General features: G+C 33.6%; 2 protein-coding genes across 3 annotated transcripts; one reads left to right on the top strand and one right to left on the bottom strand.

Moving 5' to 3' along the window:
• Positions 1-155: 155 nt before the first annotated feature.
• On the top strand, positions 156-17,213 carry LOC108916616 (zinc finger CCCH domain-containing protein 13). Of its 2 annotated transcripts, XM_018722912.1 has the most exons (7): positions 156-248; positions 324-1,608; positions 5,651-5,922; positions 6,029-6,521; positions 8,478-8,791; positions 13,211-13,461; positions 15,440-17,213. In XM_018722912.1, exons 2-7 carry the CDS (start codon positions 338-340, stop codon positions 16,262-16,264), a joined length of 3,426 nt encoding a protein of 1,141 aa, XP_018578428.1. In that variant the 5' UTR covers positions 156-248; positions 324-337; the 3' UTR covers positions 16,265-17,213. The 2 variants fall into 2 exon arrangements, with proteins under 2 accessions (XP_018578428.1, XP_018578427.1); XM_018722911.1 differs by having other exon boundaries at positions 180-1,608.
• A 3,950-nt stretch (positions 17,214-21,163) lies between these two features.
• On the bottom strand, positions 21,164-23,508 carry LOC108916615 (alpha-aspartyl dipeptidase). The gene is made up of 5 exons (XM_018722910.2): positions 23,122-23,508; positions 22,933-23,024; positions 22,695-22,877; positions 21,424-21,709; positions 21,164-21,332 (listed from the first exon to the last, which is right to left on the bottom strand). The coding sequence occupies exons 1-5, from the start codon at positions 23,214-23,216 to the stop codon at positions 21,254-21,256; spliced, it is 735 nt and encodes a 244-aa protein (XP_018578426.1). The 5' UTR covers positions 23,217-23,508; the 3' UTR covers positions 21,164-21,253.
• Between the last annotated feature and the right edge of the window lie 1,710 nt (positions 23,509-25,218).

The following is a 25,218-nucleotide window of genomic DNA, read 5'->3' on the forward strand; positions in this document are numbered from 1 at the left end:
GCTGTCCAGGCCTACACGAGATGAGGCAGGATAAAGAGGGATAATCCCCCTCGATCCCAAATCATTGAGGCCAATTTCTAGCCATAGAATAATGGCGCGTACTAAGGTGCTTGCAGTCACGGACACAGAATATCCTGTAGTTAGGATATTCTGTGCCTAAATCTTAAATGTTCTGTGGTTGTCAGAGTTATAAAGTTATTGTATTCTGTAGAAATAGAAATTAAATTTAGGAAACCGATACGGAACAAGTAAGTTCAGAGGAAAATAATCGTAAATATGGTAGGTTTAAGTGTTTATTTGTATTTTTTCCAATTAAACTTTAGAACTAGTTGTGAAAATGTCTAAACAAATCAAACGAAAAATAACGGTGAACATCACTCCGAAAACTAAAACGCTGCCTAAATCTCGTCCAAGTGTATTTGAACGTTTAGGTACGAAAGCAAATTCATCAAATAAAGAATACTGCCATCACTGGGCTCAAAGTGGCTCTTGTCCGTATGGAAAAGGTTGTAAGTATTCTTCAACACATACATTGATAAGCCCATCTAAGCAAAGAGCAGCTAAGTCTCAAACTGTAACCAAAAGGCGACACGCAAAAGATGCCCATAAAAGGGTACACAGTGGAGAGCCTGAAGATTGGGATCAGTGGGACCCTGATGAGTTAGAGGATGCCGATCCGGATGATTTAGAGAAACGTAGACAAGAGTTGCAGAGAGAGCTAGAGTTGCAAATGAAAATGGAAAATAAAGCAAGGAAAAAGGAGAAAAAAGTAAAAAAAGAGAGTAGCCCGTCTAGTGAGAGTTCAAGTTCTTCAACTGAATCTAGTACTAGTAGTGAGGAGTCCAGTTCAACAAGTTCATCGTCAGTTGAATCTAGACGAAAAAAAATTAAAAAAACTAAATCAAAACGTGCTAGTTCCTCTTCTTCAGAAGAAAGAGTTCGTAAACATAAGATAAAAAATAAAAAAACTTCGAAGTCAGTAGTTCGAGAAAAAGTAAAGAAAACTGTTAAACCAACAGCTAAAGTAACTGCAAAATCGCCTTCTCCAGTTCGTATCAGGAAGAAATCGGAAACTCCACCCTTAAAATCTAAGCAAACAGTAACCTCGAAGAAGGCAAGTTCAGAAACTAAGTCGCCAAGACCATTAAGTCGTTCGAGTGATCGCAAAGATAAACACAGGACACCTTCACCAAAACTGCCAAAGGAAAAAGAAAGAGAAAAGGAACGAGAACGAGAAAAAGAAAGGGAACGGGAGAAAGAGAGAGAACGTGAAAGAGAGAAGGAAAGAGAAAGAGAACGTGAAAAGGAAAAAGAACGTGAACGTGAAAAAGAGAAAGAAAGGGAACGCGAAAGAGCTAAAGAAAGAGCAAAAGAACGAGAAAGGGAAAAAGATTATAAAAAGAAAGATTCAAACAGATCCCCTAAAAGAGATTCTAGATCAGTGAAGGATAATAAAAAAAGAGATACTCCAGATTCATCTCATTCAAGAGATAGAAAATCTTCTCCTAGTAGATCTAAAGGTGTAGGTAGCAGTAGTAGTCGCAGAGATCACAAAAGTCCGCCTTCAAAGGATGACCGTAGAAGTGATAAAAGAGATGACCGGGCTAGGTGAGTAAAAATTTTTTTATGTTACCCTTATTTATTTATTAGTCTTCTGTAGTAATATTAAATCCTACAGTACCGAATTTGTTACATCATTTTTATCATACACAGTGTTTTTAAGCAATTAGCACTAGCACATTGGACACATAATACCAACAAAACAATTTTTTACTTCAACAATCTGTACTGGAGTTATACTGACTGCATTCTTTGATATTTTAAGACTTATTCCAATTGGTGCCAAATTTGTTGTTTTTGTTATCATGACTGTGTTTAATTAGGTATTCAAAACTTAGTCACTCTATGCATTGTACCAAGAAACGACTTTATTTACTTCAGCTGCCTGTATTCAGGTTACGTTGACTGCATATCTCAGATATTTTAAAGCTTTTTTCAATCAGTACCAAATTTGTTACATTGTTATCAGCTAAGTTTAGGTTTACAAAACTTAAACACCGGACTGTTATACCAAGAAAACATTTTGTTACTACAGCTGCCTGCACTAGCATTACATATCTTATGTAGGTATTTTTTAAATTGTTTCAAGTGATAGTGAATTTGTTACGATATTTGTTACTTCAGCTGCCTGTACTGCACCTTATTGTACAGCTGACTACATATCTCACATATTTTGAAACTTGTTCCTAGTGGCACCAAAGTAATGACGTTTTTTTGTTGTCAGAAATCATGTTAAAGTAATTAAAAGTCGTACCGTTATAATGTTTTTATTACCTTAAACTGTGTTTAAGTATTGAAATCTAAGCCATTCACCCTATTATACTCGGGACTGGATGGTGAGGCCCAGGGCTATAAGTTCTATGCAAGCCCTCTTTCTAAATAATAAAAAAAAAAACTATATTAAATTTCAAAACCTAAATACCTAAGATGTTTGATTCTAAAAAAAAAACGATATTAAATTTCAAAACTTATACAGGTTTTTGTTTGATTCTAAAAAAAGGTCACTTAATCAGCAACTTGTCGATATAAAATTTCAAAACCTACACTTTTTGGTTTGATTCTCAAAAAAAAATTGCCAGATCTTGCCGAGGCCCCCCCGATCTTGGGAGGCCCTAGGCTACAGCCCCCGTAGCCCTCCTCCGAGATCGGGCCCTGATTATTCTAAAAAACAATTTCTCTCTTCAACTACCTGCACTAGAGTTGCACTGATTGAAGTGGTACCAAATTTGTTCCGAAGCTTTTATTATCGAAAACTGTGTTTAAGTATTGTGCACATTATACAAGCAAAACAATTTATTACTTCAGCTGTCTGCACTGAATTTGCACTGAACATTTTTTATGATGTTCATACCAAATTCATTACAACACCTTCCTTATTATATACTGTATTTGAGCTATAAAAGTGTAAAAAAATAAGTCACATTTCATTCTTTGTCCAATAGAGAAGCAAAAAGGACTAGTAATGGCCCTTATGTATTTTAAAGTGTGTTCCAGCCTGGTGAAATTTGCAAATTTTTTTATCAAACATTTATAATGTATTCACAATCAAGATTCTGCAGAAAAATTAAAATTTTGTTTGAACTAAAGCTACATGTAATTCTGAATAATTTACAATGCCAGTTATGAGAATTGTTGAAATGTTTACCATTTATAAGAGCAAAATAGTTTTGTAAACTTTTTAGCTGCAGAATGTGAAGTGCTGAGCAATCCTACATGGGCTGCAAACATAAACGCTATTCGGATATTTCTTCAAAAAATAGTTGAAGGAACAAAGTTTATCTTGGTGTAACAAAATATCTGTTAGATTAATAAGATATTATCAACAAAGTAACAAAGTATTCTGCATATTTTTTTAACCCAACTCCATTTATTTCATGGTTTTCTTTTTTTGGCATTAGAAATCATCTAAATTGAAAATTTGACTGCCTGATGTTGCTTCGTTTAGAAATCACCTGTATATTGGTAATTTCTTAAATAGATTTATATCTAAAATGTTTGATGCATTACTTATAACACATCCTTATATTTAATCTGTATGTTCATGCTCATTTAAAAATCATACACAGCTTGAAAATTTAAAAGCAAAATTTTATAAGCTCTAAAAAATTATGTGCAAGAGTATCTATTAAAAATGTTAGCCACACCCAATTTACTTCTGTAATATAAAATTTAAATTACAGAAGTAAATTCAAGTATATTCAATTGTTGGATATATTTCATATGTCTAACAATTGAAGAGATTTGCTCCTGGAATATATCCCATTTGTTAATCTGAGACATTTACCTACTGAAATTTGTGATCAAAGTTTTAATTTTGCTAGTTTCTTATAATTGTCAATTATAAAAAACACAAAATATTGACAATAGAATAAATTAGAAATATATTTTAAAGAACTCAGTCACGTAAGCAGACTTCTGAAATTGTGTAGGGACAAAGCGGCATGCTCTGTGAAATTAACTTCAAAAAGGAAAGGGAAACTCCACACAAATTAACACTCCTTTATTTTTGCTATGTTCTATAACAAAATAACTTCCCAAAATAAAAAATGAAGAAAACCCTGACACTTAATTCACCTACCTTGTTTCATAAAAGAGAAATGTCTCATACTCTGCTTCATATCACTCTTTCAAACTGCTTTGCAAAAATACAAATACTTTCAGATTAAGTTACACTGTACATACTTTGATATTTTCAAAACTATTGAAAATTAATAACCCTTATTTGGGTTATTACTGACAAAATTAATTTGAATAAAAACGTTTTTCCAAGGCTGACATACCAAGTGTCCCAACATTAAGTTGTGCCATATTTCAATATTTCCAAGACCATTAAGAATCCCTTCCCTTAGTTGGGTAGATCACAGGAAACTTCTTTTATGTATAAAATTAAGTTTTAACGAAAATGTCATAATTTTCCTAAAGTTGATATACAAAATAACCCAATATTCTTTGTACATGCAGCTGTTACAGATTCTTGTAGTGACAATAATAGGTTTATTTCTGAAGTAAATTTCTGTTAATATAAATAAATATCAAATAGTCCACAAACGCACAGGCGCGTTTGTAGATTAATTGCTAACGGTTGTGAATGTTGCACTGCAAGAACGGCCGTTTGGTTTGAGTTTGACATTTTATACAGTAACGCAAAGTATTATAGTTTATGTTTTGTATACAGAATATGAAACGGGGGTAACAACTGATAACAGAGAAAAATAGATATCTGTTAACCTTAAATCTGTCAGACTAGTTGAAGTAGATGTTTTTGTTTTTCTGTAATTACAGATTATGAGACTGGCTGTTCTTGAATGTTGAAGATAGTAGAAAGGAAAATACAATTATTTTTATTTATGATACGGGAGCTACGATTTTAATCCTATTGATCAATATTTTTTACTTAATTTTGTCCATATCGTCATTTTCACGGGTGTGTCCTAATTAATAATAATTAAAAAAATGAATAGCGTAATAGATACTTTGCACATTATTCCAAAAATTCTAAGGAAATATATTAAAAAATTAATCAAGTCGCCAAGATCAGACAACTTGGATTACCGAAATTAATGTGCATGTCTTGGATTGGTAGTTCGCAGATAAATCTCCAACCAGTATGATTGCCAGTAAATGTGACAGTTTAAAAATACTGCAAGTATACCAAATTTCCAGTAAGAGTTTGAGATTTGTTCTGCAGAAACCGAGGCAGAAACGGTAATTTCATAATGTGCGTGCTTCTGACAATTGCAAACCATTTAAAACTGCTGCAGAAACAAACCTAACATCATTTAACTAAACTTACTTCTACCAAAGTTCATTATTTTAGTTAGTACAGGAAGTCAAAATTGGCAAAAATGTTAATTTTTTCCTATTTCGAAAAATTTTGTTTTGTGGTTTAAAGTTCCATAGTTTGGAATAATAAATGCAAACAATTTAGGGAGTGAATTTTGTCGTAAAAGTAATACCCATGCTGTAAAATTTTTGCTCCTATTTCCATAATATTTTGATAACAGTTTTATTCATTTGATTATGTCTTGTTTGTAAATGTTGCATATTATTAAGAAAAATTAAATTCCTAAGTAGATGTTGTATTTGTTAGATCTAGAGGGAAGGATAGATCTTGTGATAAAAATCGCAAAGAAAAACGTGATTCTCGTGATAGAGACAGAGAAAGGGAACGAGAAAGGGAAAGAAGAATTGCAAGGGAAGAGAGGGAGGCTGCTAGAGAAAAAGAAAGAGAAGAGGCATTAGCTAGGTGCCAGGAGAGGCAGAGAGAACGGGAAAGATTGAAAGAGTTAGCTAAAAAGGAAGACGAACGTAGAGGGAGGGATAGAAGTAGAAGAGAAGATAGAGGAATAGAGAAAACTTCAGGTAATTAGACTACCTTAGGGAGGAAAACATATTTTGTATATACCTATTTTGCAATAGCAAATTATAATATTTTAAAATATAACGTGTATATCTTAATTTTATTTAGGTGATAGAGGGGAAAGAATACTACCATTATCAGATGAGCGTCTAGCTCCATGTCGTAAAGCTCATTCTTCAGAAAGAGACAGGAATGATCGTAGAGATAGAGATCGTCATGATCGGACTCCCGACAGCAGAAGAAAATCTCCTGATAGGCATGATCGGTTAGATCGGGATATCGATAAAGATAGGAATTATGACAGGAGCTATGATAGATCCACAGACCGGAATTATGATAGAGATCGTGATCATGATAGAGACAGAGATTATAGCTTACATCCTAGAATTAGAGATAGTGATAGAAGATTAGATGATAAAGATTACAGCAGTCCCTATGACAGAACTAGACATGATGATAGAAGATATCTTGAATTGGATGATCATTACAATGAAAATTCTAGAGATGACAGAATTCCAATTGACGGAAGAGACTATCCAGATGATAGAAGAACCAGAAGGGAATTATGGGACTTACGAGAAGATCGAGGGGATATTGATAGGTCAGAGTATTATCTAATTATTTGTCAATTTCACATTAATAATTTGTTTAATGATATTTTATTATATACAGAGTGTTACAAGCAGTAGCAGCTCATGGATCTAGAAAAGGGAAATCAATTTTAAACAGCTAGCATACCTCAAATAACTTATATAACATCAATCTTCCAACAGTTTTGAGATGCGAAGTGGTCAATAACTTTCTTGTTGAAATCATTTATTTGTTTTATCAACAATTTTTCTATACTAAGCCTAGCTAAAGCTTAACTTTTCTAGTTTCATTGTACTTCTTAGAAATGTCTTATCATTTTAAAGTTGAAAGACAGCGTTCATTTTCAACTGTTGTCAGACATTTTAAAAAGTTTCATACTTTCAGAAAAAGTAATACGCTGGTTATTGTTGAATAACAACCACTATTATATTATTCACTTATAAAAAATTATCCATTTTAAAATAATTTCATTAAGTTTTCAACTGTTTAAATAATTTGTCAATGTCTTGAGGATAAGTTTTTTTAGTTATAAATCAACCTGTAGGTGCGTTTTGTTGGATCAATCCCGGATTTATTGGATTCTTTACAATGACATTTATCAATAAAACGATTCGAATCAAATCTGATACTAGACAGACGCCGAATATCAACGGGCCAATGCTACACCAGCTAGTAACCTCACAAATTTGATCTCCCCACCACCTAATTCTAATAATTCCGTCTCAAACCACAGAAGCAAAAGTTGCAACCGGATTCAGAATATCCTTGCAATAAAACGCCTATTCTGCATAATTCAATTCCGGAATCAATCCAACAAAACGCACCTTGTATGAAATAATTGCAATGCTGCTAACTGATTGCTGAAGCCAAATTTTATTTGCTGCTGACACTATCACAGTTAATTGTAGTTACTCAACATACAATCTTTTTTGTAAAATAGCTGCCAACAAAAGAACTTTCGAAAATTATTGATTTAGTACAAAATATAACTTACTTTAAACAATACAAAAACTCGATCACTACATTTTTGTCTTCGCAAGTACGAAGAGTTCATTTCTTCAGCAACAGTTACATTCTTAGAAATTATTTTGGACTCGCGACTTAGTTGGGTACTTCATGTTAATTATCTTATAAGTATGTTATCGAAATATATTTTTATGATTTGCAATTTAACCCTTTCGCTGCGCAATACGTCTGAACGTAGCTACCGCGACGTGCGCAAAAGTTTATCGCGTGCGAATGTATACGTCTGGAGCAGTTAGACCACTTATAGTTTTACATTATGTTGTGTTAAATTACGATTTACGTTAAATTTTACGATTTTATTTTGAATAAAGTAGTGTATATGTACTAAATAGAAACTGAAAGAAATATGAACAGTCCTGGTATTATTACCAGTACCTCTTTCCATAAAAATATTTGTCACAATCGGTATAAGCTCGCCTGCAAAAATTCGCCTTACCAATTGCAATAACCGAGTCACTAATGCGCATGGTTGCGAATATATACGGCTTGAGCAGCCTGATCCAATTTAACTATTCATGCGAATTAATCCGTCTGGAGCAGTTTGAGCCCTATAAATTTTTAGCGAATATATACGTCTGGAGCAGTGAAAGGGTTAAGGAAATATTTTGTTCTTAGCATAACATGCATGTTTTCACTGGAACATGTCTTATTCCATATTAAACGTTCAACCCATATGGCAAGAGTGTTTGCAATTTGGAGAAAGTGTATTGGAGTTATTACAGGTCTAAACTATAGAGATTGTAGTAGAACCAAATTTGTTGAACTGAACATTTTAACAACACCTTGTAGAAAGGAAAATCCTATTATTTTCCTCTAAAAATATGTAGTTAATGGCATGACCTACTTTTTGTAACACCCTGTATAGTTTGTGTTATCTTAAAATTTCAACATACAAAAATGTAGACAAAGTGTTTGCACTTGAATGCATTTAATATTTTAGGGAAAGAGATTTAGATCACAGGAGTAGATATGGAAGGGAAGATTCTAGACCCCCAGCTAGTATTAAAGGACGGGAATGGGATGCAGAATATAGCGAACATGAATGGGACAGAAACAGGAGACCAGTTGATTGGGAAACACGTGACAATTGGGATAGCCTTGACCATAAACATGCCACAGAAGATGAGTGGAGACATTATAACCGTTCAATGGATGGCTGGTCAAACGATGATAGAAGGAGATGGCCTGCAGAATGGAGAGAAAGGTCACGTCCTAGAAGTTCTACTTCCCATCACAATGCTGATACTGCTAATGGTAAGAAAAATCACAAGTTATTGGCAAAGCAAAGTAACCATAAATAATTAAATGAATTTTTTACTTTTTTAATGGGCTTTTTACCACACTGAAAAGGAGGAAAACAATTTAATGTTATACAATTTTAGATAAATTACCCCCTGCATTATAAGTAAGGTCTGTCTTAATTAATTAATTGTATATTCTATGGTCATGTATTCATTTAACGTTATGGAAAATATACTTTTTGCAAATGCATGATTTTAACACATGATTTTTTAACACTTTCATGTATTACCCGAGAAAATAAACAAAAAGTAAGTAATTTTCCAGGATGAAAACTGCGTCTCAATGTCTTAATTCATTTGAGACATACAGAGTGATTGTAATTTTTTACTTATTATTTTCTTTGACAAATAGGCCACAAGTGGGACCTTTTTGCCTACTTCGCCGTTCCATTACCTATCCACTGTCTGCCTCTGATCCTCCTCGAACCTATCTGACGTCCTGATGAATGCTATGATTTTGATCCATGGCAGGTCCCTCACCTCATCCTCTTGCAACTCCTTGGTACTAAACACTATTCCTTAACCTCCCGAAGACTGCGTAATATCCCAGAAGATAAATAGGGGTATTCTCTCCATTTCCACATTTCTAACTAAAGAAAATAGATAAAAATATGTTTTGCTCTCAAATTACTCGTCGTAAAAAATTAAGATGAGCACAACTTTTAGTTTTTTGAAAATTTTCAAAAATCACCCCTATTTAGGAGTTGAAAAGATGCCCAAAATGAAGAATTTAATATTACCAATAAATATAAAAACTACAGTGAAACCTCCCTTAAGTGGACATCAACGGTCGAACTATTTTGATCCGCTCAAGAGAAATGGTAAAAAAAGGTACAAGATGATGTAAAAGTAAAATACAATATAAACATACAATTTAAACAAAAAATAACATACATTTTAATATAACGCAAACATATTGTAGAGAGTATTTTTTATATATTTATATATCTAGGTACAAATAAGAAGTGGATTTTATTTGTGGAAGGGCGAAATGGCGGTGACTATTAGACGCCTTCATTATAGCCATCTTTCTCTATCGCACAGATTTCTATGACTTACTTTATCGCTCTCACGTAACGGCCGATGAACCATGGGGACTTTCCGACCCTGTATGTTATTGAAAATAATCCGTTATTCACATTTATTTGGTCATAGTTAATATGAACCTTTTTTTAAAACATTTTCTTGTAATAATATTAACATTTCTAAACATTTACCATCATTTCTCTTCACAGCAAAAACTTTCAAATCTTCAATTCACTTTTGAGTTTCAGCATGTGTTGATATTGCTTTTTTCTATTACAACATCCACATCTTCATCATCATCAGAATATTCGTTTTCTACGGTTTCCTTTTTTGTAGTCAATTTCTGTTGCATTAAAATCTTGTTCCACATATAAATGTTTGTCAAACAAAATAAAATCCTCTGGCTCTACCAAGTTCAGCATCTGCCTGCCTTACAAGTCTAGAAAATGTAGCTATTTCGGACAACGGGAGGTTATCTTCTACATCAAACTCTTCATCCCCGCCAACAGCCGCATTATGGTTAAAGCCGCATTTTCATAAACTAAAACCGCTGTATTTTTTCCATTGCGTCACAAGCAATATTCGTATGAACTAAGACGAAAAATCCTAGTCAAATTAGTCATTGTTTTCATATAATTGAAATGTCATCTTGACAATTCCCAAATCTGGATTTCTGGCAAATTTTAATACTGGTGTTACCGGATATGAAAATATGCCAAAAAATTGATATTTCAACGCTCAGAAAATATATATAACAGTTAGTATGGAGACGCGATCAAAACAACTGTCAAATTTTTAATCTGAGTGTCAGTTCTGTTTTTAAATGCGCTAGTCAAACTATAGGCTAAAATTAATACCCAACAAACATTTTCTTTCACTCTAATACACATAAAATATTGGAACGGTTGTCTGTGATAGATTGAGACTATGAAAACATTTATACCATCATTGTATCTCTTTTTAGCGTGTTTAATAATGAATACACGTTCGCAACGACTGTCTTTGATATTAGGATACACGCGTGACATAATGGCAATCTTAAAACGGTTCTACTAGAATAACAATTTTTAATTGTATCAACACTCACTTGCTGCCATGCTGGATTTATGGAATAAATTGCATCCAAGATATTAATCGTTTTTCCCAATTGGATAGCAGATTCTGTATTCTCCATGTTATTTATGATATGCTTGAAATTCGAGATCGGTAGTGCATTTTAAAGTTATGCCGCTCGTGTCCGTCCAAGAGAAGTTTGCTTCGTTTTTGGGAGTAAAATATGTGTCCGCGTCCGCCCAAAAGAGGGTCTGGTTAAGAGAGATATAATTGTGAAGGAGAATATAGGGAATTTTTTCGTCGCATGAAAAGTGCGCTTAAAAGAGGCGCCCGTTTAAGGGAGGTGTCCGGAAAGGGAGGTCTTATTGTATTAGCATGTGAAATTATCTATCGAATGATTCTTGATATAAACAAAGATTTATTCTCATGACTGAAATAAGCATATTGAATTAGAAAATCCACCCTTAAGTGCGCTCAGGGAATGGAATCATCCCCAAAAATAGAGAATATCAGGAATTGTAAAAATTCCAAAAAACTATATTAAGATAATTCACATGCTAATAGTTTTTATCAATCAATTGGTAATATTCAAATTTTTCATTATTATTCATTATTATATATTATAGTAGTATTATTGTATTTTTCCAACCCCTGAGTAGAGATAATTTTTAAAATTTTCAAAATACTAAAAGCTATGCTCATTTCAGTTTTTTACGACAAGTAATTTGCGACCAAAAACATATTTTTATGTATTTTTTTTTAATTCTCTGCGAATTGTGAAAAAACGCAAAAATCAGAGGTTTTTTACAGTCACTCTTTATGGCACCTTTTCCCAATATTTCGTTTAAAAAAAAATCACGATTATTCTAATCCCTTTATAAAAAATTGGGATTATACAACTTCCGAGACGAAAACTGGAGATTACACTAAACATAAAATATTGGGGTGACCATTCTTTTTGTCCAATCATATACTACTTTCTATAGCTACCACATGATACAAACATTCCAGTGCCAGTTTATGCAAGTTGATATTTTAATCAAATTGATTTTTAATGACAAAGTTTAATTCCTAACCTAGATTTCTTTAATTCTAGACATATCTAATGTGCTGTGTTGTATTTTGATTGAAATATTTTTTTCTGTTTTAATTGTTAATAAATTGCCAATTAAATGGTAGTATACATTGTGTTCCATATTAAATAACCCTTTGCAATATCTTCTTGGAAAAGCACTTTCAAGAAAAACTTTTTAGTCAAAAGTTGTAGGATTTTGAAAGATGGTGATCTTGACCTTGACACAAAGGTCTACTGTAGATGTCATTTGAAGGTCAACTTTGATTTTTAGATATGATTGACACCAGAAACGGATAGAGCAAAAAATTTTACGTTCAGATATGCCTTTATGTTATGGTCAAAATGACCCTAAAGGGTTATTTTAGAGTCAAATCAGGTGGTGAATAAGATTTTGCGATATATTCGGAAAAGCACTTACAAAGATTTTGATTGAAAGTTTTATGGTTTAATGGGATCATACGATGATGACCTTGACCTTGACCTAGAGACCAAGTTTGAAGGTGCTTTGGAAGATCAAATCAAGTTACGAAATAGGAGAACCCTGCTTGCAGCCTCATTAAGTTAAGGCAGGATCGTTATGGCCACGCTTCGACCCGCCTGGCCAGGTCATGGTGACCTTACTTTGACTGGCCGGGTTATAGCGATCTTGCTTAATGGGGCTGCAAACAGGATTCTCCTATTTCGTATCTTGATTTGACCTTCAAAGAACCTTCAAGCTTGACCTCTAGCTCCTGGTCAAGGTCATCATCGATGAACCCATCAAACCATAAAATTTTCAACCAGAATCTTTCGTCATAAGTGCTTTCCCAAAAAATTTCGCAAAATCTTATTCAGAACCTTATTTGGCACTAAAATAACTTTTTAGGGTTATTTTGACCCATAACGTAATATGTGAAAGTAAAATTTTTCACTCTAGCCATTTCCGGTGTTAGAAATATATCTATTCTCTCATCTAAAAATCCAAGTTGACTTTCAAATGATCTCCACAATTGACCTTTGTGTGAAGGTTAATGTCATCATTGAATGTCCCCCTCAGAACCTTATAACTTTTGTCTAAAAAGTTTTCCTTGAAAGTACTTTCGTAAGAATATATTGCAATGCATTATTTAAAAATTATTCATTTCAGGTTTCTCAGGAATAAAACTGAACAAGATATTTTTAAATTTGTAATGGTATTTTGCAAAATATGCGGACTATAAATTGATTTTTGCTTTTTAGATGACTCCAATATTGAATCACGAAGAAAGGAAACAGCTCAATCAAGAACAGAAACATCAGATCAGAAAAATTCTCCTTCCGAGGAAGTAAAGAAAGAAGCTCAGCCTACACCAAAACGTGCCGCAGAGGAATCTTTAGAAAATACTCCTGATGCGAAGAAAATTTGTATCAAACAAGAAGTTCCTCCTGTTTTAGAAGATGATTTGAGTGAAATCAGTGACGATGCAGATGAGATTCTAAATCGAGATGAGGTACTTTTTTTTATTTAATTATATTAGATTTTCACTTTCTGATATTTTTTAAAATTTCTGTATATTTAAATTTTATCAGCCTAAATGTAACTATGACCTCTTAATTATAACGTATGATTTTATTTTACACTTGTTAAAATCATTCGCGAGAAAAATGCAATTGACCCAAGTCAAAGTTAAATTGTTTATTACAATAACTGAATTAGTTTTGAGGAATTCTGATGAATTCTGATTTTGGCGAATTAATTTGTTTTTTGCCCATCTATCACCCTGTTACTACAAGATCCGACTGCGAGATTACTACATTCATCTGGTTTTTAATCGAAATACAATTTTTATAGATAATTATGAATAGAGGAATATGTTTCTGCCGGGTTGCCTATCAAAATATGGCCGCAGGTATTTTTAATTAAAATTAAATTGATTAATTTTTTCCAAATAATTTTGCTCACTTGTTTTTAAGATAAATTATAATTCATTTCACAGAGAGATAAGTAAAGAACTAAAAAAGATTGGTAAATGTAACATTTTTCAAAAAAAAAGTCCGGCCAGCCCATGGTTCGAACCGAGGACCTTCGGCTTCGCAGTAGCGAGCTTTCAAATTGAATTACGGTGGCCTACGGGTGGGTACGGGCATCAAAAGACAAAATATATTTTGACGTGTTCACTGACATTTGGAAAAAATTTATTAATTTAATTTTAATTAAAAATACTTACAGCCATATTTTGATAGGCAACCCAGCAGAAACATATTCCTCTATTCATAATGATCTATAAAAATTGTATTTCGACTAAAAAACAGATGAACATAGTGATCTCGTAGTTGGATTTTAGACTATGTTTATACCATATGGATTAGTAAATGCATATTGTCTAGTTCACCAGGTCAATGTTAATTGACATAAAGTTACAAACTAAATACTGCTGATTTTAAAAAATGCTATATATATATCAGATTCCTGCAGACTTTTATTTTTTATTAGGGTTTCATAATGAATGCCTATCCCTATACTAGTATTAGATATTTTTTAATAAATCATGCAAAAAAATTAGTTATTTAAAAATACTCCAAAATTTTTTAAATGTTTTTACTTAAAAATCATTGGGTATTTTGAACATGACATTGCTTTCCTCCATATCAAATTAAAAAAAAAAAGTTTAACAAGATATGCTGCATTTTTTTCAACTTCAACACTTATTTTTATCCAAAAATTTATTTATTTATTAAAATGTAATGAAAAAGAAAAAACATTTAAATATTGTTCTTTATGAAGGTTGTAAATATGGTAGCATAATAATAGCAATAGAAATTAAATTTTTTAATTCAATACTGACTAGTGATGTAACGAATATCCGCATTCGCATTCGCGAATATTTGTTTGATTTATGATATTCTCATTCGCAAGTATTTTTGAATCTTTTGCGAATATGAACGTGAAAGAAAAATACAGAATATGAAAACAATACTATAACTAACAACAGTCTAACCTCACAATTCACAAACTCATCTGAGCCGGTAGCGAAAACAAAACAAAATTCCAATCATACAAAAATACCATTCTACCAACTTAACAACGCTAATTTCTTTAGCCTCTAGCACCACTGTCACCGGAAATATTATGCGCGTCGCGCGTGGCATATTTTGAATCATAGATAAACGGCGCTAGATTTAAAAACTGAATATTCGTATTCGCATTCGCGAATGTCAACGACACATGTTTGCATTTGTATTCGCATTCGCGAATGCTTAAAAACTGACATTCGTTACATCACTAATACTGACCCATTAGATTCTCCGATCAGTTACCGATTTTTAAATGACCAATCATTCAACCATCACTACCAGTTAGTCATTTTTAATTTCCCATCTGATCCCAAAACTGAAATAATTAACAAATTCAGTAATAAAAATATTTTCTATATGATATGCACGTTTTGTTTATCACTATGCATATTGATAGTATTTATAAAATTGTAGGAGATTGCCGAAGCTGCAACAGAAGAACAACCCACTCAAGCAGATACAACGGACACCACTTCACTGAAAGACCAAAACACATCGACAGCATCTCAGAAGTCTCAGTCACCTCCAAGATCACCAAACAAAATCATCCCCAAAGAAGAATCTTTAGAGGACAACATGGATCTTGATTTTGAAGAAATTTCGGAGGATGAATTGGAAGAAGAATCTAAAATAAAAGGAATAGGCGATGCTCTCGGTGTAGATTGGGCTAGTCTGGTAGCAGAGTTTCGTCCCAGAACTAAACCGAGTAGTTCTGCAAAATTACGATGGGAGAGCCACAATGTCTTGGTTAACTTGGGTATCTCTGTCAGATTCGCAGGTGAAGACCTCGTTAAAGACATTTTGCAAGAGCACGCTGAAGCCAAGGTCAAAGAACGGTTAGAGCAGAGGGAGAAAAAAGATATCGTTAAAGTTAATATAAAGACAGAACCTGTCGAGGTGAACGTAAATGGAGTAATGCTGCAAATAAAGGAGGAACCAAAAGACACCATTGAAGAAGAAGTGCATGTTAAGGAAGAGATGCAAATTGATTATGATGACGTTATTATATCTCATCCTATTGCAGCTATTCAGGTTGCTAATCGAGGGAAGCATGCAGACCGTACAGCTTTGTTTTCTAATGTAGGATCGCATCGTCGTGCGCTAGCAGCGAGAAGAGATCTTACCATACGAAGGCAGCTGTGTAATTTACCAATTAATGACACATACGTCGAAGCTCCTAAAAGACACGACCCTGAATTACTGAAAATTGCCACACAACTATTTGAACGTTGCCTGTAATTAATTTAAAAAATAAAACTTTTTTGAAAAAATGATGTGATGTAACATGTCCAAGTCAAGTGGCCTAGGGCTTCCCGCTCGACCATCTCCAATTTTGCTGGATGTATATGCGTATCTGGAAGGAAGTTCTGTTTAGTTTCAGCTCCAGATATCAAATATTTCATCCTTTTGACTGGAGCTTCTACTGATTGGCGCTATGTCGGCCATGAAAATTCTGAAAAGTTTCACATGCTCTCGTAACTTATCCAGATTGAGTATGATGCTGAAATTTGACATACTAGATCAAATTTTTCAGGTAAATGAGAAAAAATTTGTATGAATCCTCCAAAAGCAACACATGATTCGCGTTACACTGTTTGTGCCATTTTTTCGCAATAGATAACTATAAAACAAAATGCAATCTAGTTCCCAGTAGACTAACCAGCGCTGCACGATACTATACTGCAGAAATAATAGTAATGGCTACTATATTAGGTTGGGGAATAAAAATTAAAGATATTTTATTTTTAATTCTAAATTATCAATAGGCTAATCAGTGCTTCGGTTTTGACTTGAAAAGATTTTTCAAACAAGCTCTTATTGTCATTGTAAAAAGAAACATCACATAGGGAACTTGGCAAAGAGCGGAAGAGGTGAATATTAGAAGGACCTCCAATTAAAAGGACATGCTGCCCAGAATATTAAATATCTGGAACTAAAACTTTACAGAACTTCCTTTCAGATACGCATACATATCCACACCAATTTTCAGCAAAATTGAAGATGGTCGAGTGGAGACGATTTTCTAAACTAGGCCAATTGACATGGAATGATCCTATAATGTAGTTACGAATATTATTTTATAAACGAAGGAACACAAAATAATTATCCTGAGAATATCATATCAAAAGTCAGAATGTTCTTTATTTTAGAATTATTTAAATTATATTGAATGTTATTTTTATTGTTATTGTTTATTTCTTTATTTACCTGCTCGTGAACTTGAACTTCAGAAAAACAAGAGTTCTCATTGTCATTCTACAAACTTGTAATTAGAATAAAATATTAAAAATCTTTAGTTGGTATTTAATGACGTGAAAAAAATAAAATTTCATTCCCTGCCGAAGGGATCAACCACATCCCGTTTTTTTTCAGAACATCTCGCGCGTGCGAAATCCTATGTGTTCGATAGTCTGTGTCACCGAAAGCCTCGTCTACGAAATCCTGTCTGTCTGGAATCAAGTTCACCCAATTGTAGCGATCGGGTGGGGAGCGAAGTCCATTATGCAATTCGACTGGGCGGTTATTCATTTCAATTAATTAAATAAGCTAAGCATTTGATGTATTATTTTTCAAAGTTTTTGGATCAAACAGATTTTATTGATGTAACTGCTGATTCAGATTTTTTTAACCTAGCAATCAAACAGATAAAGGCACATTGCTACTCCGCTCATTCAATAAATTGGATTTTTAAGCAGTGCACACAAATAATTAAATTAAACGTCCACAAAAATTGATTTGCATAGTCATAAATCTAATATACTTAGTATATTAGATCTATGCAAATAGGAGAATAATTGACAACAGTGACAAAGTGACAACTGACAATTCAGTCGAATTATGGAGTGGTCTTCTCTCCCCAGTAGTCTGCTGCGATCGGGTAAACTCGATTCGGTGACATAGTCTATCGTACACGTAGGATTTGGGAAGCGTAGGATGTACCCTTTTTTTTGCTTAACGAAAACCAAAAGTTTCATAAAAGAATCATTAAAAAAATAACACATTCTTACTCAATGTAGTTCCTGAAAACAACAAATGGAGGCCTACATTATGGTAGACATTGACTTGAATACAGAATTAGTTGATCTAAAATCCTAAAAAACATTTAACCCTTTCACTGCTCCAGACGTATTTATTCGCTAAAAATTTATAGGGCTTAAACTGCTGCAGACGAATAAATTCGCTTGAATAGTTAAATTGGATCAGGCTACTCAAACCGTATATATTCGCAATCATGCGCATTAGTGACTCGGTTGTTGCAACTGGTATATGGAATTTTTGCAGGCGGAGCTTATAGCGATTGTGGCAATTATTATGGAAGGAGGTACTGGTAATAATGCCAAGATTGTTCATCTCTTTTTCAGTTTCTGCTTTATAATAAAATAATAATTTAAACTATTACAATTATTTTGAAACGTTTAAACATATTTTAATTTAATTTAACACAACATAATGTAAAAATAGAAGTAGACAAATATATTCGCACGTGGTAAACTTTCGCGTAGCTACGTTCAAATGTATTGTGCAGCAAAAGGGTTAAGGGGAATATCAGAGTAGAAAATGTTTTTCAAAATTTTTTTTTTTGCCCAAGGTTTGTAGATGTGTAACTTTCATATTGAAATTCCAATAATTATGGAAGTTATGGGTAATTTACCGGAATGCATCAAGGTGGGAAGCATTGCGAGATCGAAAACGAACTATATTCATACCGCCGAAGGATCAAGTGAAGGCAGTCTTGGTCTGTGGAGGGCCTACTGTATGGTCCAAGAATCGCAGATTAACGGTAAGCAAAAAAATGTTTTCTCCATATACAGGGGTGAAACTTTGAGGGGGGTGGGTCATATTTATACAGAGGCTTCCTTTGACCTTTAGAAACGTGTATCAATAGTTTATTTTCTCATATTCCATTGTAAAATCTTAATTTTTTTTTAAACCGTTTTTTAATCATTTTTGTACCCTGCCGCTGGAGAAGCTTTAGATGCAGCATATGCACAATTCCACAACATTTGCCGCGTAACTTTTGTTGAGAGGGTGTTCGCCACACAAACAGTACTTAACAAGTAACCTAGCAAATAAGTCCGCCAGTAATCAACAATGATAAATGAAATACACAAAAAAAAGTCTGTTGATGAACTTTCAAATTCACGCCCTTCGCTTCGTCACCATTGACCCGCACTGTAGGTTGCCTAAATGAATATTACAATGGCGGCGTACACAAGTATTAAAGTGCATATAAAAATATTAATTATAACTCGACTATTTATTTAATTAACCCTTTCGCTGCGGAATACATCTGAACGTAGCTACCGCGCCGTGCGCGAAAGTTTACCGCGTGCGAGTATACTCTTCTGGAGCAGTTAGGCTACTTATATTTTTGCATTATGTTGTGTTTAATTAAATTAAAATATGTTTAAATGTTCAATGTCACTTTACTTAGGAGCCTTCATAAATGTTTACAAGCTACGTGCGGTCGAGCTTAGGCAACCAACATTGCAGGGTTGGTATTGGTAATGAATATTCCCTAAATCTTGGTATCACCAACGCCTTACCGAGAACATCACGGCGGCCTTCAACAGGGGACAGTACCCTGGTGCTGTCTTTCTGGACGTCGCAAAGACCTTCGATACGGTTTGGCATGAAGGCCTACTGATGAAAATGCTCACCAACCAGTATCCCATATCCTTTACCAAACTACCTACACCACCGAAAATTCCGCATCCAAATCCAAGATTCCCTTTCCACCACCCGTCCCATGGAGACCGGTGTCCCCCAGGGCACCGTCCTGTCCCCACACCTATACACCATTTACAACTCCGACATCCCACATCCCCCCAACACCAACATATACTTATACGCCGACGACCTGACAATCACATCCCAATCCGTAGATCCTAGATATTCCTCCTCCAAAACTCCTTAGACCAACTTGAAACCTGGTGCAACAGGTGGAAAGTCAAAATTAATCCCAACAAAAGTTCGGCTATCCTTTTTACCAAACGAAAGATCCCACAAAACCTCGACAGACTGACACTATCCCAGGAACCCATTTCCTGGAATAGACAAACACGATACCTGGGCGTGACGATGGACCAGCGTCTTACGTGGAAACCGCACATCGTGGAGACGGTGGCGCGAGCGAAGACCACCAGGGCTAGGCTCTATCCCTTACTCAAAGGTGGAAACACCCTCAGTTTAAGGAATAAGCGAACACTTATCAAGGTGGTACTTCAACCGCAGCTAACCTACGCCTCCACGGCGTGGGGTCACGCGGCAAAAAGCCACTTAAAGTCATTACAGGCTGTGGAAAACATAGCCCTCCGCACGGCCACCGACGCGCCCTGGTACGTAAGAAACTCTGACATATTACGAGACTTACAATACACAAATGCTACACAGACAATAAGACAAAACGCGGAGAAACGGTTTGACGTAGCCGCTAGACATGACAATCCTCTCCACACATAAACATGACACCACCCCCGGGGTTTACACAGACGAGTCGGTGAAGCAAGAAGAGGGCCAGAAGAAAGGGCCCTAGCCGGCGGGGCCCAGCCAGGACAAAAGGAGGTCCCACAAAGCGCCTACACCGGCCGCATTTGCGGTCGGGGTAGACGACGGATGGGGCCCACCTACGAGGGCTGTCCAGGCCTACACGAGATGAGGCAGGATAAAGAGGGATAATCCCCCTCGATCCCAAATCATTGAGGCCAATTTCTAGCCATGGAATAATGGCGGCGGTATCACCAACATTAATGATTCGTTTACAATGAACAATGACAAACAGTTACATTTACGCATGAAATAATACGATTGCTGATGGGTTGAATAGAATCTAGAAATTTAATTGGCAACATGAAGGAAATAAAAATACTGATTACGTGGCTTGTAATCATTTATGAAAGCTCTATTGTGCAGCACAAAATATCTGTATTTATTCAGAAGACATTTGGAGTTACACATTTTTTTAAAAATGAAAATAGTTTCTTACACAGAGGAAAACTTTAGAAATTAGCTATCAACCATCAACATAAAAATTTTGAGTGCACTGATAGTGCAATTTGGAATTAAATCCTGAATAATTTCTACTGATATTGATAAGTGCTTGATTGTATATTAAGATATTCTATAAATCATAGGCAATTTTATTGGTAAATATTTAATTTTGTTAATAAGTCAAAAAATATGCAAATGTGTAAAACAATCAATTAGATCTAGACCGCTTATTTTAAATTACGTTTTCATGTTCTCTTCTGTTTTGAGTAAATAAGATAAGTTACTTCCTACATCAATCTCAAGTGGATCCTTTCCCCTAAAATAAATAAAAAATTAATATACAATTTTCTAATATTTAATATGCCAGTTCTATTCTAGGTAGGTAGTAATCTGAGATAAAAACTCACTTTATAAATAGCCTTGCACCTTTTAGTCCTTTTAAGATAACTGTATTATCTTTAATATAAAGTGTGGATCCTTCATGCAGGCCTAAAACTGTGTTTGATTCTTTTTCCTCAAGATATTGTAGAATTCTCTCTTCTCTTGTTTCACCCTTATGTTTTGAATTTGGATCAGCATCTAAATAGTGTGGATTTATATTGAACGGAACCAAATTTAAAGCTTCAAATGTAGGAGGATATACAATTGGCATATCATTTGTGGTATGTATACTTCTAGTTGCAACATTTGTTCCTAAAATATCGAGTAGTTTTGTTAATAAAGTGATAAATAAGAGAAAAGATACATAGTTTTCAAGTTGAAAAGAAATATCACATTTATTTAAATATTGGACTTCGATTGATAAACCTTAGACTAATAATTTATCTATAGACAAAAATTCTTTGAGCTGTATACAAATCTGTCATCCACGGAACTACTGGAATGCACTTCAATAAAAGTATTTCAAAAATTGAATAAGTGCATTTAATTTTTAATGTTATTTCTAAGAAAAAAGGTGTCTTACTTTTTATTCAAAAACGAGCCATTTTCGAGTAAATGTGAAATGAATGAAGTTCACATAGCAAAGTCTCAATATTTTTATTAGTTCTACTTTGTGTTTTTAAAGTAAAACTGGGACACCCTGAATGTACAATGTACGTTCATGTTCATAAATTAAATGAAACTCGAATATTTCATACTGATTATACATAAAAATAGCGCATACTTATTCTACACCAACTATAATTGGTTTTTAGCGATTTATGAAAAATTGTATATTAGCCATTTTTTTATCCAAAATCTAATAACATGGCAGGATTTACAAGTAGTAGGTATGATCAAATTAGTTTAAAATTATGCACCATTGTAAGGTACGTCCATTTAATAAAAAACATTTGAGCTCATTAGTTTCTTTTTACATATTAGGTACATATTTATAAATCAGAACAAGTTGTATATAACAACATCAAAAAAAATATTTCATTGGAATTAACATGTTAAAATGTTCTGTCCTATACTGCATTCCTATTTATTTTTATTTGCAGTGAAAAAAAAATATATGAATATCGAAAAAATAACAGTTGTATGTCAGAATGATATTTCATAGATAATTTCTTACATTTCTCTTTAATTTTTTCTTTCGACGATTTTTTTATTATAACATTTTAAAAATTATTCGGTAAACATCATAGAAAGGCAAAAAAAATGTATGTAACAAAGGGTTTAAATTTGAAATTACCTGCACTTGTACCAATGTATGGAATACCATCTTTAAGGACTTTTTTTGCAATAGCCTTAACCAAATTTAAATCATACAAAGTTTTAAGAAGTCTAAATGTATTTCCACCTCCAACAAATATTGCCTCTGCTTTTTCAACTGCTTCTAAAGGATTTACTTTGTGAATACCCTCAACACAATATCCTGAAACAAGTTTATGTAAAATTTAAGTTCAAAAACACTAAATTTTTTTTCAAACCCCATTTCTTGAATGGTATTTCCACTTTTTTTAAGTAAGCATCATGATCACTTAAGGCGTATGGAATGAATAATACGGTAGATACTTTGTTTCTAAAAGTATTAAAATAAATTGTGACGACTATGTTACTAACTTTTTATTAATTAAATTACATTTTTTTCAAATGTATATATTTATAAAAAAACTTACCCATTTAACACTTCACAAATATCATTTGCTGCATATTCTAAAAATTCGTGGCCATGAACTTTTGAAGAAGACAGTAGCAAAATTTGTCTCAACATAGTTTAACTTAAAAATGCAGCTAACTAATATACTAACAAAAAGAAAATACTACAATAAATACAGCTTTATCTTCGGTCATAAATACTTTTTGATTTAAAATTAGAAAAGTTTATTATCCGGGATTTATAGATTAAAAAACTATTCTACATTCTGCGCCCTGACTACATGATTGTCAGATTATAACCTGAAATCAGGAATGTAATAATAATAAATTATTATTGATGTGATAAAAGTTTTATCAAATAACTAAGAAGAAATGTGTATTTATTTGTTCAGTGGCAGCTGGCAGCATTGAAAATGAAAACTACTGTAGTTAACAGGGCTGATTCATAACTATATTTATATTTGCGAAATCGCAAAAATAGCGGTGTTTATTATTATTTAAGAACAAGATACACAGACAAAAAAACACTATTCGTTTATTATGAAGTATTACAGGAAAATTATGGGGTATTTTTGATAAATTTTATTCTTTGTATTATTTCATTTCCGTAATAATAAATTATGTCAAGGTTGTCAAAGTCTCCTGATTGTCAAAGTCCCAAGCTGTCAAATATCCTAACTAGTGATGGGAGATTTCGAGTGAAAAATCGAGTGGTACTCGATTATTGAGATCACTCGAGATATCTCGAGATGTTTACTCCCACCACTCGAGTGATTATTACCCTACGGTTGCACCCCAAAATGTTAGTGCATACTGCAAATAGTCACTGATTGCGTAACCTTTTTTTAAAAAAAAAACAAAAAAAAGTGGTTAGGTTTTAAAGTGCGTGAGCTTTTTTTTTTTAGCTACGCTTATAAGTAATATATGACTAATACAAACATATTTGTGCGCCCGCCGCTGGGATGAAAACGACCAATATCTCGTATCTCGAGTGATCACTCGATTATTAGAAGTACTCGATTATCAAAATTGGTCGATTAGGCCCATCTCTAATCCTAACTACAGGATATTCTGTGCTTCGAGCATTATACTACTGGAGGACGGAGGTAGCCTCTCAATGACCGGGCGTCTTACAAAGTGAAGAGAGAGATAGTTGAAAGGAAGGTACACGGTAACTCTCTCGCGCCAAACGTGATTGGCTCACGACTGATCCAACGTCACAGCTTATACAGCTCCCGACAGACCACCTAGACTGACTTATAGAGCGACTTTGGTGGAAACACTTTGGAGCCTGATTTGGAGCCCAGCGCTCAGTCGTGTCCTAGCATCTAACGTGTACGCATCGCTGTGATTTCGATAATTAGACGTTTTATCATGGACAAGTGTATTGTAAAACATTGTATAAATACAAGTGATCGAGTTGGTGAAGAGAAGCGAAAAGTTTCCTTCTTTAGGTAAGTAAAAAAAAGGAATAGATAAAAGGTAAATATGTACGCCATTTTTCGGTTGACGTAACAAGTTTCCAGGGTTAGCTTTATAATTTTGTTCGCCCACATAGTGTAGTGATTAACGTGATATTGTTATTATAAAATAATGAATGAATTACTGTAAAATATTTTTAGTAATTATTTACTTTATGCGAGTCTTAAATTTTTATGAAATTTACCAATTCCCGTCATTTCGAGATAGTTGAAAATTAATGAAATATTCTTTTCAATTAAAAAAAATCGCAAACAAAACTAATTTCAGATACAGTATTCGTACAGTCAATTAATTTTTATTAAAGATCGTGGTTGTTTGACGTATCCATCTCGAGAAGTCGTAGTAATACGCTAAGAAACAGAAAAATTAATAAAATTTTTAAATAATGATGAAAGCAGAACACCTAGGCTACAGAAAAATAAAATTGTTTATCATGTATTAAAAAACTTTCTGAATGTGAACATATTTGAAAATTTGCATGAACATCAATTTGATAATTTGCCTAACAATTGTAATCATTTAATAGAACTTGTAAGGGCTGAATGTGAAAAGTATATCGATGTACGAATAAATCATGAAGTCAAATTATTTAATTCGGTAAAATCTACGAAAAGGCAAATATTAAATAAATTAAT

Source organism: Anoplophora glabripennis, unplaced genomic scaffold, assembly GCF_000390285.2.
Source record: "Anoplophora glabripennis isolate ALB-LARVAE unplaced genomic scaffold, Agla_2.0 scaffold1878, whole genome shotgun sequence".
Lineage (NCBI taxonomy): Eukaryota > Metazoa > Arthropoda > Insecta > Coleoptera > Cerambycidae > Anoplophora > Anoplophora glabripennis.